Genomic DNA, 21,565 nt, shown 5'->3' with positions numbered 1-21,565 from the left:
CTTTTGTCTGTCTTTAACTAAAACACCTGTGAGTTTTCCTTTGCTTCCCTTAAAATCCTTTAGTAACCAAAATCTAACCAAGTTGTAAATAAGCTATTCAAATTGTTTAGGAATTAACTGAATTTGAAGAGCGATTATTTAGAAGCTTTATACAGTAATACAACTTTGTTTTAAGCAGGAAGTCAACTCCTACCATACCTCTCCCTCATTAAAATTCCTTCTTCAGTGATAGTAACCTGTCCTACCAGATCACCTAAAGTACAGTCAGAACCTTGTGACACTCAGGTAGGTAACTCACTCAAGTAATTCCAAAAAGCATTTCATCTACTACTCTGATTTACTAGCCTTCTGCATACTGGACATTTTGTAAGCATTGCCTGTTAAACCCAGTGGGGGGGGGGAGCGGGGGGAGATAGCTCAGTGGTTTGAGCATTGGCCTGCTAAACCCAGGGTTGTGAGTTCAATCCTTGAGGTGGCCATTTAAAGATCTGGGGCAAAAATTGGGGATTGGTCCTGCCTTTGAGCAGGTGATTGGACTAGATGACCTCCTGAGGTCCCTCCCAACCCTGATATTCTATGATTCATTAGCGTCAAGCTTCAGCCCAGGGCTGCAAAGCTCTTTCCTGTTGCAACGTCCCAAGATTTGAAAGGGGACCAGACTGGTGCTGTCATGCAGAGATCACAAATCAGATTAAAGAAATTTAACCAGAGTCTGTGGTCTAAATGAGGAACGGGCATTTCCCCAACAGAAATTACTGGAATTCCATTACATAAGGGAGGGAAGTCTAAAAACGTGACTGGACTGCTTTCTCAGTCAGAGCAGAACAAGAGCACAGAGGAATGAGGCTTGAAGAAGATTGCTCATTTTACTGGGTTATTTAGGTGTTGGCAAAATTGAGCTTGAACCTCCAAAACAACCGACCACCACCAGTTATCAAACTGTACTCCACAATGTTTTTATTTTTTTTTTTAAATTAAAGCTTCCAGGGGAACACTCAGTCCTTCCTCTCACTTTCCCCTTATAAGGTAAGTCAGAAGCATTAAGGATAGAACTGATACTTAAAGGTCCAATCTGTGAGAGTCTTCATGATTTGACTTCAAGACACTAACTGTAAATCCTGTGTGGAAACTATGGGGCAGATCCTCAGCCCTAGCTAAGTCCCTTATGTGCTGCTCCACTTCTATACCATCTCTCCCCCTCCCCCTATTTATGGAGCATAATTGGTCTAGCAATCCTGGGTTCCTATGGGCCTATTCCAGCGGGAATAAACTAGAACAGCTTCCCTATTGCAGAAGGCAGGAAGGTAGTTTAGAGAGACATTTAGCACCCCACTGTGCCCAGCATGAGCATGCTAATCCCATTCATATAAGTGGGAGTTCTGCACACATCTAAAGGTAAAAGTAGGCCTTAACAGTGCAATTTGGCTAAGTGGTAATATGCAATAAATTCAATTTGGTTAAGTGGTAACAATTTATATAAAATACTGTTGGGGGGGCACCAACAAGAGAGGGGAAATAGCTAAAGGGGTGTTGCTGACAGAAGTAAGCTGAATTTAAAATGGGAAAAGTTAGGCTATATATCTGGGAAAACTTTTCCTGACAATGAGAGCTATTTGTCTGTGGAACAGTCTGCAAAGAACAGTGATGGAAACCTCATTGTTTTGATAGGTTTTGAAGTAGCAGCCGTGTTAGTCTGTATCCGCAAAAAGAACAGGAGTACTTATGGCACCTTAGAGGCTAACAAATTTATTTCAGAGTAACAGCCGTGTTAGTCTGTATTCGCAAAAAGAAAAGGAGTACTTGTGGCACCTTAGAGACTAACCAATTTATTTGAGCATAAGCTTTCGTGAGCTACAGCTTACTTCATCGGATGCATACTGTGGAAAATACAGAAGATGTTTTTATACACACAAATCATGAAAAAATGGGTGTTTATCACTACAAAAGGTTTTCTCTCCCCCCACCCCACTCTCCTGCTGGTAATAGCTTATGTAAAGTGATCACTCTCCTTACAATGTGTAAGATAATCAAGGTGGGCCATTTCCAGCACAAATCCAGGGTTTAACAAGAACGTCTGAGGAACCGGGGGGAGGGGGGTAGGAAAAAACAAGGGGAAATAGGTTACCTTGCATAGATAAAGGATTATAGTGTGAGATGAAGGGAGGAGGAAGGAGGATTATAATAAAACAATGCTTGAGGGCTAAAAAGAGTGTATTAGGGAAAAACTGCTTTGTATGGTTAATTATGTAATACTGGTCTTTTAATACACTTGTTATTACCATGTCACTACAGCAATGCACAGTATCTTGAAAAAATCTCTTCCTAGTATCTCTGTATGTTGTTACTAACACCCCCTCTCCACCTCCAAACTATTATAATCATCAGTGCTTTACTTTTTAAATTGCATTATATCTGTCTCAAAACCCCATGCACAATCATAAGGAATTCCAAAGCATGGAGTGCTCAAAATAGACTGAATTTAAACGTGTAGTTTGAAGTCATAATAAAATAGGTGTGCATTTCACAATACTTATTTTCTATCATACTGCTGAGCCATAGCATCCCAGCTTCTACTTTTATTACACTTTATCCAAGCCATTTGTGAGTAATCTAGCCTAGTGGTCAACATTTCAGCATGCTTGCATGTACTAGCCAGTCTGGAATACATTTTTTCAGATGCTGCTCTCTATCTGCTCTACAATACCATTTTAGATTTGAATTTTCAGGACTGCTAAGATGAAGTGAAAAAATGATGTCTTGTGAAAGATCTCATTTCTTCGTCATGAAAACTAGGAGTTGTTTCAAATGGGAAGCATTCCATAAGAAAAATGCAGTTATATAGGAATTTAAGTTTTCCATCCAGTTTAACAAGTTACAGATTGATTATTGTACCTGGCAAGCATAAACTGCATAAGAAAGTGAAAAATCACATTTTCCTATCAGAACATTTGATTAAAGTTTATAGTGTACATAGCTGATTTGAATTAACATGAAAAGGCAGAAAATGTTTTAAAAATCTTGCCACTTCTAGAGGTTGTCTGAAACAGATTAAATCCTTCATCCATAGGACATAAACTGCTTCCCCCACTACAAAGAGGAAGGAAACTTCTCCCATACTGTTTCTACAGCAGTAGCAGGTTCCCAGCACTTGGGAAGGATTTTCAGGCCTTGTTCACAATCATCAGCCAGACAGAGCACAGCACTGAATGGTATTCTCTTTAAAGGCTGTCAAATGCCATTTCTTAAATATTTCAGGAAAGGGGGCATTAGTGAGTGACTCTGAACATAATTAACACCACAGAACTTTAAGGTCCTAATAGTCAGGCCTTGGAACTGAACCCAAGTCTCTCAAATGGCAGAGCAGAGCAATACTGATGTATGGTTAAAGTTTTAGAACTTAACAACCGCCTTTGTCCTCTTATCCCCTTGTTTATAACTCCACCTTGGAATCTTGAATAAAAAATTTACTTAAAAAGAAATCTTCCATCATTCAGACATACTTGTCAATGTAGGTTTGTTTATGAACATTACACTACAAACCTTGACTTAGAATAAGAGAGCAATGAAGGAACATCATTCCAGAAGAAAAACACAGTGCATGCACTTTGTAAGATATCTAAAGATTAAAGTGTTGGGACTATCAATTTCCAGAGGATAGCTAAGTGAAATTGTAAACACCACAGTGTGAAACTCAATAGAGAACTAGTGAAATCCATTCTGATTTACACAGTTAAAAGACATTTTTCAAACTGTGATTATACTGCATCAGTTCTGGAATATGACCATTATGAAACATTTAAATTATAGTGTTTACGCATAATTGAGTGCTGTGTGTTCCACTGAACCCTTGAAAGTCTGATTACTTAATTCAATTAGCATAAAAGCAGGAAGGAAACAGAAGCCGAAGTGTTAATTTTTCATGTCAGCACAATTTCTTGTAGGATCATCACATTACAGAGATAAATATTTCAACTAAAGAGGATCATAGTTATTTAAAAAAAATCAGCAATCTGGATTCTATATAGTCTCTCACAGATAATATTAACTGAAGTAAATTTTCACATACCAGTTGTGAACCATCAGCTTCTGTACAGCCAGTAGGGCATTATAGCGAACTTGCTGGTCTTCGTGATGCATGTGGTTCATTACTAGCTGTTTACCACCAAGCTGCTCAATCACTCTGAAAAAGACACACATTTTAGAATATCTTGCAATTACTTCAACCTCTGCCTGCTAACGATCAGATAATCCTAACTGCTTAGTACCAAGGGATTCAAACAGCAGGTTTATGAATCACAAAGTGAATGGTAAATGCCATCAGTTTTCTAGGGGATCTGTCAAGGTTCCTTCCCCACTCTGAACTATAGGGTAGAGATGTGGGGACGTGCACGAAAGACCCCCTAAGCTTATTCTTATCAGATTAGGTTAAAAACTTCCCCAAGGTACAAACTTTGCCTTGTCCTTGAACCGTATTCTGCCACCACCAAGCGTTTTAAACAAAGAACAAGGAAAGAGACCAGATGGAGACGTCTTCCCCCAAAATATCACCCCCAAGCCCTACACCCCCTTTCCTGGGGAAGGCGTGATAATAATCTTCACCAACTGGTACAGGTGAACACAGACCCAAACCCTTGGATCTTAAGAACAATGAAAAATCAATCAGGTTCTTAAAAGAAGAATTTTAATTAAAGAAAAGGTAAAAGAATCACCTCTGTAAAATCAGGATGGTAAATACCTTACAGGGTCATCAGATTCAAAACATAAGGTTTTGCCTAGAGGGATTCTCTAAGTTACAAAAAGTCACAAAAACAGGAAGATACATTCCATCCAGCACATCTTATTTTACCAGCCATTAAACAAAAGGAAATCTAACGCATTTCTAGCTAGATTACTTACTAACTTAACAGGAGTTATAAGGCTGCATTCCTGATCTGTTCCTGGCAAAAGCATCACACAGACTGACAAACCCTTTGTTCCTGCCCCTACCCCCCCTGCCCCCAGATTTGAAAGAATCTTTTCCCCTCGTTGGTCATTTTGGGTCAGGTGCCAGCGAGGTTATCTTAGCTTCTTAACCTTTACAGGTGAAAGGGTTTTGCCTGTGGCCAGGAGGGATTTTATAGCACTGTATACAGAAAGGTGGTTACCCTTCCCTTTATATTTATGACAGGATCCATATTATTTCATATTCACTACATATGCGATGATTCCCTGTATTTCTAAGCATACATGTATACACACTCATTGCTGCAGCTTCTTAAATAGCAAAGTACTACTACTACAAAAATCCCAAACACCAGGGAAAAAAAGCAAAACTAATCCTAAACTGACCTCTGAAGGGATACTGCCGAGTACTGTGTGAACAAGGCTAAAAGCTCTGACCACAACCCGAGTCTATAACCAATTTTGGTCCCAACCCCCAGCAATTACCAACCCAAAAAGAGGCTCCCCAACACAAAAGAGTGTACAAACTCCCAGGAGCCTCTCACACATGTAAACTCTAATTCCTTAGCATTCCCTGTTCAGACTTAATATCCTGTACATGATTGTTAGGGGGCTTATTCCTTCACCCACGTACTTCTCTTGTCCTTCTCACATGAAGAGCAACAATACCCGAAGTCCAAAGGTGCAAACAATTCGATGTTTATTGGGGTGAACTTCCAGCAAGCGTGATTCCAGTTTCCTTCCTTAGTGGCCCCCTTCCCAGCTCTGACACCACAGAGCCTTACACCTGTGTCCCTGTTCCCATTCGTACCCTTAGCCAAACATGATTCCAATTTCCCCACCCCCATTCCCTGTTCCCATTTCCCCCACCCACACACCCACTCCCTTCCTGATTGACTGCAGACTATATAGTAAAACTTGAGTTCTGCTTTGCTATACCTTAACCAATCATTTTCCTGAAATTTAACTAACCAATCCTAACATATTGTAACATGATTATGTAACCAATTATATCCCACCACCTTAGTTAGTTTACACCCAGCAAAATTAATTATACAGCAGACAGGAACAATCACAGAACCAGACAGAGATTATACAGACAAACAACAGCAAAGTGGGAACTATAATGACTAAACAATACAGAAGTGAGGATTTCACATCCCAGCTATTGATAAGTGAGTTCTTGCCAGACAGGATGCTATCAAACTAAGTTTCCTTTTACATCTTCTAGGCACTTCCCTTTCTCTGGAGGTGATAGGCATTATCAGGACAGGATTGTATTCCTAACAGCCCAATAGCACCTTCTGTCAATGTGACTAGTTTGGAATGTGAGGATGTGATCATACGCTTCCCAGCTTATGGCTGCCTCTGCTGCTTAGCCAAAGGCCTTAGCCTAAGAACAGGGCCTCAGACTGTCACAGTAAGAGAAGGCTCTTACACCGGCAGACAATGATTTTGATTCTCTCTTTTATACCTCTACAACTAGCCAAGTGATAAGAATGCACCTAAATTCTTAGAGTACAGGCCTTTACAGACAGGCCTGAATATCTATATCCTAACAATTATGTCCTATCATCTAAATTGAGGTGGATACAATTCCCCCAGCCCACATGGGGAGAATCCTGAACTCCCTTCAGTTTTATGGGATTCATTCTCACACACATCTCACATGCCAACCAAAACTGAAAAAATCTTCATGAGGGATCCATCTAACTCACCCCAAAGAAGGGATGCCATCTATCCTTGCCCCCACCGTCTCCCCCTCCCCCGACTGCTGCTCAGTCCCAGAGACTCAAGCAGTGTGGCCAAGAGGATGAAGTGAGCCAAACTCCTTGCTGACCTTGTGAGGCTCTCTCCCTCACTGAAAGTCAGAATCACATGAAATGCCATGCCAAAAATTCTCCATAAATGAACCTCAAACCCCCCATAGTCACCACAAATCCAAAACCATTCCCCTCTAATCCCCGCAGCAACATGCTTGCAACAAGAAGTGGCCCTCTCCCTATTAACCTTCCATTTGAAAGCATGCCATTACTTCTGGTCACAAGTGGGCAAGGAATTCCCATTATAAAAAGGGGAGAAGGGAAGTTACTGCCTCTCAGACAAAACCCATGGCTGGTAGTTCAGTTTTTCCCCCCACATGCCTCCCCAAAAGAGGCCATTTTACATCCTGCAGCAACAGCTTTAAAGATCAAAAATAAAATATAGCAGTTTTCAGAGGAGTACAGGCATTTATTTGATCTTCTATTGCTTTAAAACACAAAACATACCTATTATGGCATCAAAATTATGATTACTTTGGTACAATAGCCTGTGCTGTTGTCAGGACAGCCAACATCTGTGAACTGTGCAATAAATACCAATCTAGGTGGCCTCATACGTTGTAGGAAGTATTTCTGAACCTACAGAAATAACTGCAGCATTCCTAGTACTTTCACTCCTGCTACCTGAAGTTAAGATTGCTAAAGCCTTTGGCATTTTGGTGGTTCTTGAATATAAGAAAAGCTAGGATGGCTTGCCAACGGGCTGACAGAGCCTTTTACTGCAGGTTCTCTGAATGATGCTAAAACATTATGGTTTCTCATCTTGCCCATCTTTGCCCTAGAAAGGATATACATATAAGGTGCTCATGCACAAGGTGGGTGAGGCAATATCTTTTATTGGACCACCTTCTTTCTGTTGGTGAGTGACAAGCCTTTGAGCTTACCCAGAACTCTTCTTCAGGTCTTGGTTTGAAGAAGAGCTCCGTGTAAGCTCGAAAGCTTGTCTCTCCACCAACAGAAGTTGGTCCAATAAAAGATACTGATTCATCCAACCTTGTCTCTAATATTCTGGGACCAACCCACCTACAACACTGCATACAAAAGAGTCCCAGGTATTCGAGAGATCAATTGTGGACTTTGCTAGAAATCATGGCAGTGCTTCATGCAGATAAAAGATAAGAAAAAAATATGTAACAAATCTGAGGGTTCAGCAATATCAATTTCTGCTGGAATGAATCAACTGTATTGCTTATTTCCATGGACTGACAGATTCAAGGTGCTTAACCTCCAGACCACTTATTTTTGACAAGTCTTATGGGACAAATTTTGAAAATCTATTTATCACGAAATCTTATTACTTTTCCTGTATCTCTGAGAGACTAGGGGTGTGTGCGCATTTAAACAACAAACAAAATGGAGCAGACCCTTTGTGGTATTTTCCATTTAAAAAATGTAAACAGTATTCTATTTCTTAATGCTGCCAGTTTTCATTTACCAAGACATTTTGTTCTAGCATTTTAACTCTGCACTAATCTTTGGAAACAGCAACAAACATTTGTTCAAAAATCAGTGATCCTAAATCATCAAAATGTGTCATGTGCCATCACTTTATATGTGGATAATTAAGCTGGTATTGGTCACTGCACAAGACTTCCAATTAAAATGATCTTGAAAATGTTACATCTGCATATTGTAGTTTAATATTTCTTTAATGTACTTTAAAACTGTGTAATGAGCAACAAGTAATTTTATTAGCCACAGATAGTGTATTGTAAATTATCTAATGTGTTAAAGTACTTTGCATTGCTTTAGACTTCTGGCAAGATGGGTCTGGCAGGACATCATCTCATCCAATATTCATTGGAGCGAACTGTTTGGAGAAACAGGGTGTCACTGTTCCTTCCTCACTCTGAACTCTAGGGTACAGATGTGGGGACCTTCATGAAAGACCCCCTCATCTTATTCTTACTAGCTTAGGTTAAAACTTGCTCAAGGTACAAACTTTTACCTTTTGTCCTTGGACCTTATGCTGCCACCACCAAGCGTGTTAAACAAAGAACAGGGAAAAAGACCAGTTGGAGACGTCTTCCCCGCAAAATATCCCCCCAAGCCCTACACCTCCCTTCCTGGGGAAGGCTTGATAAAAATCCTCACCAATTTGTACAGGTGAACACAGACCCAAACTCTTGGATCTTAAGAACAATGAAAAAGCAATCCGACTCTTAAAAGAAGAATTTTAATTAAAGTAAAAGAATCACCTCTGTAATCACGATGGTGAATACCTTACAGGGTAATTAGATTCAAAACAGAGAATCCTTCTTGGCAAAACCTTAAGTTACAAAAAGACACAAAAACAGGAATATACATTCCATTCAGCACAACTATTTTACCAGCCATTTAAACAAAACAGAAATCTAACGCATATCTAGCTAGATTACTTAGTAAGTTCTAAGACTCCCTTCCTTTTCTGTTCCCGGCAAAAGCATCACACAGACCCTTTGTTTTCCCCTCCCCGCTCCAGCTTTGAAAGTAACTTGTCTCCTCATTGATCATTTTGGTCAGGTGCCAGCGAGGTTATCCTAGCTTCTTAACCCTTTACAGGTGAAAGGGTTTTGCCTCTGGCCAGGAGGGATTTTATAGTTCTGTATACAGAAAGGTGGTTACCCTTCCCTTTATATTTATGACACAGGGTCTTTCATCTGTTGATGATACCCAATTTACTGTCTTCCCTTTCATCATTATTGACAGTAGCATTCTGTATATGTCCATACTGTAATCAAACACCCACAGCTGACCCAGATCAGCTGACTTAGGAACAGCAGATATAAAAACTACAGTGTAGAAACTCGGGCTCGAGCCTGGGCTCTGGGACTATTTCCCCTTGTGGGGTCCCAGAGCTTGGGCTCCAGCCCGAGCTCAAATATCTACATTGCAATTTTACTGCCCCGAAGCACAACCCCCCATGAGCCGAGTCAGCTGGCATGTGTCAGCTGCAGGTATCTGATTCCAGTGTAGACATATGAGGCCCCAATAAGGGCCCCATTGAATTACATGGTATACAAACACTTAACAAGAGAGTCTCTTCTTCTCAGCAAATTTAAAAACCACTCAGAATTAGTAACTCTTAATGTGTGACATAGAATGGAATATTGAAAGAAAAACTGGACATGACATTTAACTCAAAGATGAAGAAAATATTTCCTGAACTTTAATACCCATTGAAGGCATGCACCTCACTTGCTCCAAAATGGTTTATTGCACCTTTTAAGTCCTACTGGATCCATAAACTACGTGCTTGAACACAACAGAAGTAGCCAGTAGCACCCATCATCTACAGCGTGCAGAGATTAACGTCATTCCTCTGTATTACACACCTCAGAAATGTCATCCACACCTCTGTCACTTCTATACTAATTTCTGTGCAAACACTGCAGTTTTATGCCAGTACAGCCTGGTACTTGCAGTCCTCATGCTGGTATATGCAAACACATACAGCTATGTACACTTTTTCCAAGCCACATTCCAAAGCCTTGCTCCTATAAGCTTCTATGTGAGGTAATAAACACTGAAGTCAATGGGACTCCTCACAGGTGTAAGATTTGCCTATGTGGAGCAGCTAGTCGTATTGGGGCTTCAGAAAAGCAAATTTCTATAGCACCTGTATATTCACAGATGTGGATTTTAAGTGTGTAAATATATAAAGTCACTTAAGTATCCATATTTAGAGTCACTCATTTAAAGTCACTTAAGTATCCATAGAAGGAGGATCCTGGGAATTACAGGCCAGTCAGCCTCACCTCAGTCCCTGGAAAAAATCATGGAGCAGGTCCTCAAAGAATCAATCCTGAAGCACTTGCATGAGAGGAAAGTGATCAGGAACAGCCAGCATGGATTCACCAAGGGAAGGTCATGCCTGACTAATCTAATCGCCTTTTATGATGAGATTACTGGTTCTGTGGATGAAGGGAAAGCAGTGGATGTATTGTTTCTTGACTTTAGCAAAGCTTTTGACACAGTCTCCCACAGTATTCTTGTCAGCAAGTTAAGGAAGTATGGGCTGGACGAATGCACTATAAGGTGGGTAGAAAGATGGCTAGATTGTCGGGCTCAACGGGTAGCGATCAATGGCTCCATGTCTAGTTGGCAGCCGGTGTCAAGTGGAGTGCCCCAAGGGTCGGTCCTGGGGCCGGTTTTGTTCAATATCTTCATAAATGATCTGGAGGATGGTGTGGATTGCACTCTCAGCAAATTTGCGGATGATACTGAACTGGGAGGAGTGGTAGATACGCTGGAGGGCAGGGATAGGATACAGAAGGACCTAGACAAATTGGAGGATTGGGCCAAAAGAAATCTGATGAGGTTCAATAAGGATAAGTGCAGGGTCCTGCATTTAGGATGGAAGAATCCAATGCACCGCTACAGACTAGGGACCGAATGGCTAGGCAGCAGTTCTGCGGAAAAGGACCTAGGGGTGACAGTGGACGAGAAGCTGGATATGAGTCAGCAGTGTGCCCTTGTTGCCAAGAAGGCCAATGGCATTTTGGGATGTATAAGTAGGGGCATAGCGAGCAGATCGAGGGACGTGATCGTTCCCCTCTATTCGACATTGGTGAGGCCTCATCTGGAGTACTGTGTCCAGTTTTGGGCCCCACACTACAAGAAGGATGTGGATAAATTGGAGAGAGTCCAGCGAAGGGCAACAAAAATGATTAGGGGTCTAGAACACATGAGTTATGAGGAGAGGCTGAGGGAGCTGGGATTGTTTAGCCTGCAGAAGAGAAGAATGAGGGGGGATTTGATAGCTGCTTTCAACTACCTGAAAGGGGGTTCCAAAGAGGATGGCTCTAGACTGTTCTCAATGGTAGCAGATGACAGAACGAGGAGTAATGGTCTCAAGTTGCAGTGGGGGAGGTTTAGGTTGGATATTAGGAAAAACTTTTTCATTAAGAGGGTGGTGAAACACTGGAATGCATTACCTAGGGTGGTGGTAGAATCTCCTTCCTTAGAGGTTTTTAAGGTCAGGCTTGACAAAGCCCTGGCTGGGATGATTTGGCTGGGATGATTTAACTGGGAATTGGTCCTGCTTCGAGCAGGGGGTTGGACTAGATGACCTTCAGGGGTCCCTTCCAACCCTGATATTCTATGATTCTATGATATTTCATGCTCATATCTCATTCTGTCACGCAACCAGTCAGCATTTTCCTCACCAAATCCAAGAATTCAGTCTAGCTTTCCCCAGCCCATTTTCCTCTCCCAGTCCTCTTGTATAATCCCAATCTCTCTGCCATCCACTGAACTCCAATGCCCCATTTCCCTTCCACACCAGCCCACAGAACCATTCCCCTAACAACCAGATTCACTGGCTTGCAAAATGACAATAGCTACTCTCAGCTAACCCACACTCCCAACAAGTGTTCCAATCAAACCAACAGAAACCTGTCTCCCTGGACACTCCAATATCTCAAAAATAAATAATGTATTCCCCTTCTCTCCCCATGCCTCATTCTCTCTGCCAAGCCTCACAAAAACAATGAAGGAAAGGAAATATCTACTCATACTATACATTGGAGAGGTAGAGTCTAGATAGTTATTTAAAATTCAGCATTGTTGTCTGTTAGTTTTTCCTCCCGAAATCTCCTCAGAAGATTAGCATATAACATGAATGCCAGTTTATTAATGAGGTACATTTTTATTGCATATTGCTCTCACATGCCTTAGAAAAGCAATTAAGAGGAATATCCTGTGAAAAGATTAGTGATGCGTGCATATCTTTTGCATATTAACTTGTAGCACGCTACTGTACCTCGCATGAGTACTCTGTATTACTGTGACTACCCTATTTATACTTGAACAATAACTGTTGAATAATTTGTAATTGATGAGCAGCACAATTACTTTTAAGTTAGGCTACAAAAAAATATGGCATTATTATGGGACTTCATTACCTTCACCCACATTACACTTTCTAACTTGGCCATAACAGTACATGAAACTCCAAGGAGCATTAAGCAAAATGTTATTTTACACAATTTTAAGATACTCTGTACAAAGTAAATGCTTTCCAAGACATACCACTGTTATATGTCAAAGTCCTCAACATGAATACTAAAAATTCTTAATAGCACAGGAGGTTCCTAAAAGCTTTATTCCTGCTTAAGGCCTCCTCCCACCTTCCCAAGAGAAAAAACAATACACAAAATATTGTTGTGAAATACAACCAATAGCTTGTCCACATTCAAGGGCTTTGACTTTTATAATATACTGAATAGCGAAAAAGTGGTGAAAAGAGGATGTTCAGCTCAAATGCACCCCTCTCCCAGGTCAAAAAGAAAAAATTAAAATTCTCTCATCAGAACTAATGCTGAGTATTCCAAGTGACAAACACTACAGTGGAGAAAAATTGGGGCTGAGAATTTAAAGTCAAGAAATCCAGTATTATCGTTCCTAAATCCAGTGTAACTTGGCCTACTTGTACATATGCAATATTTTGTATTACTATGCCTGGCGTTAGATGTCTGCCTTAATACAGAAGTACAAGCTCTAAAAGCAACAGCTACAGTAGGCAACCCAACTTCAAATAGTTTCCTTCTCAAATTTATGACCACCTCAGGTGCTTATTTTAATCTCCCCTCCTCTTCTTCTGCTTCTTTCTCCCTCAAAGCTGGATAAAGGAAATCAACTAGCTGACAAGTCACAAGCACCCTGTATTGGGTGTAAATGACTTTCACTGTGAAATAAGGAGCTGAGTAGTAGCATGAGCAAAGAGAAAGAAGTTGGAATTCATGCAATCCATTGTCAGTTGAACAGCCAGGAGTTGGCATAAATTAAGTGGAATTCAGCGGTGGAGCAAGGAAGATTATGCCAGCCGAAGGCATTAACATGTACCACACTGCATGTACAAGACCAGGCTGAGGTCAGAGAGCTGTTCTTCAAGATGTTCCCTGACCTTAGGAGTTAAAGAAGAAGGTGCTCCATGTGGTATTCTTCCTAGAATAACCACGTTGACAGATCTCACCTGAGTCACGAGTGCATACCTTATACAATGACACTCACAGCGACTTCTTTGAACACCCAAAGGGTTGGGACCTCTTCCCAGCTGAGACCTGCCTCTTCCTTCTCTTGCCAGAGGAAGGTGTGCAGGAGAATATGAAGTTCCCTCTGACCCCCCAACAGACATTGAGCATGCCTTTGCATTAGACTGACTATAGAAATGCTAATAAGTTGGGTTATATGCAAATACTTATAAATATATGGTCCTATCCTTTGGTGGTATAAATCAGCATAGTTCCATTGATTTTAATGGGGCTACACCACTTATACCAGCTGAGGATCTGGTCCATAATTTCTAAATGGTAAATATCTTGAACATTCCTTAAACTGATGTAGTGTTCCGAAATAACCTAACCAAAAGAATAAAAAACAGATGTTTGGTCTAATGAACATTGCTCTTAGACAAACAAGAGAAGGGATCATCGATAGCCAGAATGGTAATTCTAGCTCTCTGCTGAATGCAACTAATAACTGAAGAACTTGTAGCTTTTATGTATTTAAGGTCTACCATCTTTATAGGCTTCAAGTTTTAAGGACAAAAGTTTTAAACTAAATTTTTTCCAAAACAATGGAATTCTTCTATTTTTCTGAACCAGTGAACAGCCTCCAATGTCACAGGATTCACTGAAAATGAAAAATTGCCATTATGATTCCCACATCTAGATGCAAATTTGATAACTTTATACTGAAATCCAAGTGTAACATCGAAGGAAATGGACCATTAAGTAAAAAGAAAAGAAATACTCGTGGCACCTTAGAGCTATAGCTCACAAAGCTTATGCTCGAATAATTTGTTAGTCTCTAAGGTGCCACAAGTACTCCTTTTTTTTTTGTGGATACAGACTAACCCGGTTGCTACTCTGAAACCGGACCATTAAGTGTAACTGAAACATTGCTTTAAAGATTGAGAGACTTGGAGATAACGTACTAAAGTCATATTGAATAAGGATTTCATTGGTGATCCCATATGTGCCTTGCAAGGAACAAGCTGTTATTCCCGTTTTAAAAATCTGAGCAAGGCATGACTTTTTAGTTCGTATTTTGTAAGAGAGTTGGCCTGTTTAGATTTTTGTACCTAGAAGACATGACTGTACTTGTAGTATTCATAAGTCAATATGTAAGAAAAAATATACTATTAATACGATTTTTTTTCATTTTTGAACTGGCTGGAATGACAGTTATTTTCCTGCACCCTCTCACTTTAAAGTTTGAAGCTATGCTGAAACAGTCAAAAGTGATAACAACGTGGAGTGCTCCTGTTATATTTCAGCAGTGGAGTTGTGCAATTTGGTTTTGGATTATGGAAAAAGTTTAGTAACATATTCCTGTTTTAAACACCATCCTAGGAATATAACATACTGACCACACCCTCTTGTCTATTTTCAGGCAACATAATGGATTGTCATCTCTTCCTAAACTATCCACAGAAAGTCTCAACTTCTTTCAGCTCACAAGTAAGCTAAAAACAACAAACTGCAGCATTGCTCAATACATATTGTCTGCTTGCCACATCTGAACATACTTGATTTGTTCTTATATTTTTAAGAACATCTGCAGTTCCAGTACATAAGGTAAGATTACAGAGGCTGTCAATCCTCCATACTTCATAAATTCCCTTCCCACAAGTACACAGTGAAATCAGTTACTAAAGTTTTAATGACAGGTTTCAGAGTGCACCCGATGAAGTGAGCTGTAGCTCATGAAAGCTTATGCTCAAATAAATTTTTTAGTCTCTAAGGTGTCACAAGTATTCCTAAAGTTTTAATGAGGCTTTCTGCACTGGCAGTCAGGAATAGTGCACCAATCCAAATGCGCCAGTAATCTGTGCCAAGAATCTTATCTTACAAGACTAAAAATTTTTCCATTTTTCTCATTTAAGCCTCGTCAGGAAACCAGTGACAGCTCATCATTTCTTCACAGGGGAATTTTTTTTTAAAAAAATGACTTGTATAGCTAAGTATGACGGGAAGAGATGAGACCTGAAAAAACTCATCAAGGTCTCTGAGACAGAGGCCACAGGTGCCTCAGATCAGGATAAGCAGAAGTGACTAAACAGTGACTAAACTAATATTACATGAACATAGCTATAATATGGTGCGACAGGATGGACGAGGCCCAGAGGCTCCTGCCACACACCATCCAAGAGAGGAGCAAAAGAGAAGTCCTCCAAGCAGCCTAGAGGGGTTGCAAGGAAGTAGCCAATGAGAGAGGCTGCAGGGAGTAGCCAATCAGAGCCATATAAAAGGAGCTGCAGAACACAGCAGTAGTCAGTTGCTGCCTAGAGCCAGGAGAGGATGTTACTGGCTGGCGGAAAGAACAGCAGGACCATGGAGAGCTGAGGGGGGCAGGGACTGGGGGAAAACAAAGAAGGAGCTCCTGGCTGGCATCTGGGACTGAGCCCAAGGAGGGCCACAAGACGACAATGTCTCCAGAGAGGAAGCCCTGGGGATATGGCTCACACCAGGGCTGGGACAAGTTAAAATCTGCATACCCTGGAAGGAGTTTGCTCTGCTTCACATATAGACACTGTGTGAGAGTTCGCTGGAAGGCTGAGTTACTGAAAAACTGCCTGAAAAGCCACCATAAACTGAAAGACTGCAAACACACCTGACTAGAAAGCAGACCAGAAGGGTGTACTCACAAAAGGTGGGTGCCACAACCCCTTACATATGGTCTCTTTAAAAAAGACTCTCTGACAGCACATACCTTGTAACCCTTGGGATATCTAAATCTCACCTTCCAAAAGGTTGCAATATACTGAACCTGACCCCGCAGAAATGTCTCACTCTTCAAGTGACAGGGTTGTAGCTTTCATAGAATTCGTTGCTAACAGACCATTGTAACATTTGGATTTGTTTGCCTAATATACACAACAGTTTGTCTGCATTCATACTATGTCAAAGATATTATATGTTTCAAGTAAGGTATTTAGTATTTCTGCATTTAAATTTCTATTGGTCCTTTTTACATGAAGTATGGTATCAGAACACAGTAGTTTCATTTATCACAGAAATCGCCAGCAATATTTTATGAGAAACAAATATTAGCTCAAAAGGAACAAAATGGTTTTATCACAAGAAACTGCAGGATTTGTTACTAAAGATTGTCCATGACTATTGCAAGACCAATACTCTGGTGTTTACAATGAAATTCTAATAAACGCTTTAAATATACAGCAAGTCTGTGACTGAAATGATTATAATAGCTACTAAATGCCTGAACAATTTTCAAGAGCCTTTCAGATATATTTTCTTCACTAATTAAAAGCCCCAGAAAGCAAATTAAGTTTATTGCTGACAGGATCAAACAGCTATTTAATATTCCCAATAACCTATTTCATAATTATGTTGGGGCTAGTTGCAGCACTTGTTGTACAATTATAGTGTTTATCAGGTTAAGTGGATACTCCACCACCTTGCCAGTAAGCATTATAAGAGACAAAGGCAAAGAAAGCTTTTTGCTTACCGCTTCCCTCGAGGATAGTGTCGTACATATTCTCCCACATCATGAGCAGCTACAGCTAAGACTTGCGGGTCATCAGAAACCTCCAGAAGCTTAGTCAGGATTCTACAACAGTATTTAAAACAATCAGATGGTAATTACACTACAAAGTGCTAATTTATAGTAGCTTAATTTCAGAGACCATAAATACATTATGCATCACCTGTACAGTAAAACTGGGATTATAACACAAAACAAAAATACCTCCCAAGCAACAAATTGAAATTAAATAGCAAAGACCCTATCTACTCTAGGCAAAAGGACATTGCAACCAGTGCCTTGAGCTTGCAGCATCTGTACACAACAGCTGCCTAAAGCATCACTAGGCTGCAGCACCTGCAGTGAGAACTTGAGCTCAAGTCCAACTGTACCAGCCATGCTTATGAAATTCAACAGTGTGGAAAAGAAGCCACAGAAGTTGCAGGTCCATAAGCGCTGCTGCTGCTGCTTCTGCTAACTCCATTCCATGATGAAGTGCCTTCTGCAGGCAAACTACCCAGAGCGCTACCCCAAGAAATAGTTTTTGGTGTTCAGGACACATGATTCAGAAGTCCCAGAATACATCATGGCTATTCGGCTTGCTGTCTGTAACATGCCAAAATGGTTCTATCAGAACTGTTGTGTGGTTGCACTTTACTACTGTCAACCAACTTTCATGCACTATCCCCCACAATGATTTCCTTGTTTACGATACACTAGAGGATACCCCAGTTAAACACAGGCAGAATTTTAAACAGAAGAGGAGGACAATCATTACCCATTATCGCGAAGAAATGAAGTGCATTCCAAGAGTGGAGAGTAAGACATGTTATTGAAGATGGAGAGTTATAGCATTTTTTTTTAAACTTTCTAATTGTGATTTTCTAGTTTCAAAGACGCCATTAATAGCAAAGAAATATGCATCCTTTCTTGTACTTATCTACTGTACTTCAGCAAGTAACTCTGGTTCTCTTCAAAAACCAAGATTATAAACGAGATACCATATCAAAATCTATTAAGATGCTTGTTACTTATTTCCTTAGTGTAACAAAAAGACAATTCTGTACATTTCATAAAGAAGAAGGGGTTACTCAAACTTCAACTCAGTATGCAAAATAAAGATAAGCAATTTGAAGGCAATTCAGCAAGAAAACATTTGCCAATGTAACTGTTTACTAGCCAATAATAAAAATACAATTTGACACACACAATGATATGGAGGTCAGAGACCATAGGTTGTTTTTTAGAATAAGGCAGGGAAACTTGGTGACAGATGAAGCACAGATTGCTGGAAAATTAGATTAGTCTGTGTTCGGCGTGAAAGTGAGAAGAAACATGTGCGCTCCCAGGATAGAACATTGGTAACTAACAGCAATATTAAGGCAGGTTTTAAAAAGTTGCTTCGAACAACTCCACCCAGGAAGCTTACACACCTAGAAAATAATTATCCTAAAAGTCTGAAAGAAATGGCAAGTGAAATGACTTCATTAGTTTAAACAAACTTTCTGCTTGTACTTCTCACTGGAATCAGACTTGAATTTGAAACAGGACACAAATTAAATACAGAATGAGGAACTAAAATATTGTAGTATTAAGTATTCAGCCCAGTCTTCTTCAAGTTATAGGCAATATAGGGGGAAGAATATGCAACGAGAGCATTTGTCAATGAAAAACTGGGAAGGCTGGCAAATGCTAAAGAGTGAAGCAAAGGAAACTGAATAAAACAGCTTATGCAATTTAATATTCAAGAACAAACAAGGTTTTAAAAACAACACAGTATTTAAGAGCCTAAAAAATGCAGTTATGATTTTTTATTTTACTAACAAAACTTTAAAACAAACTGCTGTAAATACGAACAATGTCTGGATAGACTATATTAAGTTTCAAATAAAGAGGAAGATGGTCCACTTTTACAATTTATTTTATGTGTTCACTGCCATTGCAGTGGGACAGGAACAGAGCACTTGTGTAGTAGGTCACAGTATTTTGAAACTTCTGCTGTAACAACCAGAAAAGACAAAGATTACTGACTGGCATGAAGACGATAACGTGGAAACTGTTTCTGAACAACTTGTAAGGTTCCCCTCCCTATTTGCTTATCTGCAAGATAACGTATTATCCTAGTATAGGCACAATCATCACTGGCTGGATGAAGGTTAGGGGTGGGAATTTAAGTCTCTTTCTTCCCCCATCCCCAGGTTCCGAAATACAAATTATAAAAGACGCTTGGATGAGCAGCTCATTCTATACTGAAGATAGTCATGTTACCGATGAGGTTTAGGAAGTGTCTTGGATTGTGTGTGAAAGCGAGTGTATGGAGTTGATATACCCTATAGCAAGAGAAGGAGCCTAGAAGCTTGCATATAATCTGCTACAATGATCAGAAAGTAGCATAAAATAAACTTGTAACAGCAAAAACAGCTTGGTATTGAACAGACTTTCCATATGTACATTCCAAATATTTTCAAATTCACTTACAAACAGCCATTTTTTTCACTTTGGTGAAACCCCATTTTTTGTTTTAACGAAATTATCCTATGCTAAAAACACAAGTATTATTCTATCATTCAAAGGTACATATAGAAAATTTCAGATTGACCCAAAATCAACTGTTTTAATCCCTAATCTTTCACCTTCAATCTATCCACCCTTCCTGCCCTCCCTTACCCCCACCCTCCAAAAAATAAAGAAGTCTGGGAAACAGACAGACTTTGCTGACAGTGAACATATACTGCAGACTTGGGCTCTGTTGAACCAAAGGGTGTGGCAAAAATTCCAGAACTAAGGATCCATACTAAGAATTCCCTGCCCTCATGTCCCAGTATATATAAATAAGGTCTGTAAACTCACATAAGTAAGACAAAATGGAGGTCAAGAATAAATCATGCCAAACCAACCAAATTTCCTTCTTTGAGAGGATTACTGATAAACTAGTGGATGGCTGGGAAGAATATATCTTGATTTTAGTAAAGCTTTTGATAGTGTCCCCACATGACATTCTCATACACAACCCAAGGAAATGCTGTGTAGATGAAATTACTGTAAGGTGGGTGCATCCCTAATTGAAAAACGATACTCAAAGAGTAGTTATCAATGGTTCGGTGTCAAACTGTGAGGGCATCTAATGGGATCCTGCAAGGGTTTGTGCTATTCAATGGTTTTCAATAATGACTTGGATGATGGAGTGGAGAGTATGTTTGTAAAAACTGTAGTGATACCAAGCTAGAAGGGATTGCAAGCACTTTGGAGGACAGAATTAGAATACAAAAGGACCCTGATAAATTGGAGAACTGGCCTGAAATTAACAAGCTAAAATTCAATAAAGATAAGTAGGAAGGAAAAATCAAGTGCACAAATACAAAATGGGGACTCAACTGGCTAAGCAGCAGTACTACAGAAAAGGATTTGGGGGTTAGAGTTGGTCATAAATTGACTATGCGCCAGTAGCATGATACAGTTGCAAAAAAGCCAAAACATTCTGGGGTGTATTAACAAGAGTGACGTAAGTTCAGCAGGAGGTAACTGTTCCACTCTACTCAGTACTGGTGAGGCCCCAGCTGGAGTATTGTGTCCAGTTTTGGATAGCACACTAAGAAAGATGTGGACAAACTGGAGAGTCCAGAGAAAAGCAACAAAAATGATGAAAGGTTAAAAACTACAGGCATGTTAATATCCTGAGAAAAGACAACTGCTAATGGTCTTCAAAAATGTTAAGGGCTGTGATAAAGGGGACTGTGATCAATTGTTCTCTGTGTCCACTGGAGGTAGGACCAGAAGTACTTGGCTTAAACTGAAGCCAGGGAGATTTAGGTTAGATATTAGGAAAAACTTTCAACTATAAAGGATAGTCAAGTGCTGGAATAGCTTACAAAGGAAGGTTGTGGAATCCCAGCACTGGAGGTTTTAAAGAACATGTTAGACAAAATACCTGTCAGGGATAGTCTGTCTTAAACTTGCATCAGTACAGGGAGATTGAAGTCCCTTCCAGCCCTACATTTCCATGATCCTATGAAAACCTACATCTTTAATTGCACCCAGAAATGAACTGAAAACCAGTCCACCCTGTGAAGGATAGGGGCAGTGTACCCTGTATCAAGCACCACTAAAAGCAGGCTTCTGTACCTCATTATGTGCCACCAAAATTTCAAAGTGGTCTTCAGGAGTAACCTACATCCAAAAGAAATAGCCACAGCTTTTTAGCCTTTAGCACACTGAGAAAAATAGCCACTGCTGCTATTGGACATCCAGAAATAACACTTTAGTATCACAGTAATGAGCGTGGCATGAAAAAAACAAATAGAGCCAGGCGGACAAATGAGAGTAATTCTGGT

General features: G+C 40.1%; 1 protein-coding gene across 2 annotated transcripts in view; it reads right to left on the bottom strand.

The window, feature by feature from the left end:
• Positions 1 to 21,565, bottom strand: part of ATP6V1H (ATPase H+ transporting V1 subunit H) — an 86,552-nt gene that overhangs the window by 16,054 nt on the left and 48,933 nt on the right. For both annotated transcript variants that reach the window (XM_084621008.1, XM_084621007.1), the window contains 2 exons: positions 17,220 to 17,321; positions 4,067 to 4,180 (listed from right to left, as the gene is read on the bottom strand). In XM_084621008.1, coding sequence (XP_084477134.1) covers positions 4,067 to 4,180; positions 17,220 to 17,321 — 216 coding nt within the window. The remainder of the gene's footprint in view (positions 1 to 4,066; positions 4,181 to 17,219; positions 17,322 to 21,565) is intronic.

The sequence above is a fragment of the Lepidochelys olivacea genome (genome assembly GCF_965140295.1).
Source record: "Lepidochelys olivacea isolate rLepOli2 genome assembly, chromosome: 2".
Classification (NCBI taxonomy): Eukaryota; Metazoa; Chordata; order Testudines; family Cheloniidae; genus Lepidochelys; species Lepidochelys olivacea.
Note: the sequence above shows the minus strand (reverse complement) of the source record. Positions and strands in the feature narration are given on the sequence as shown.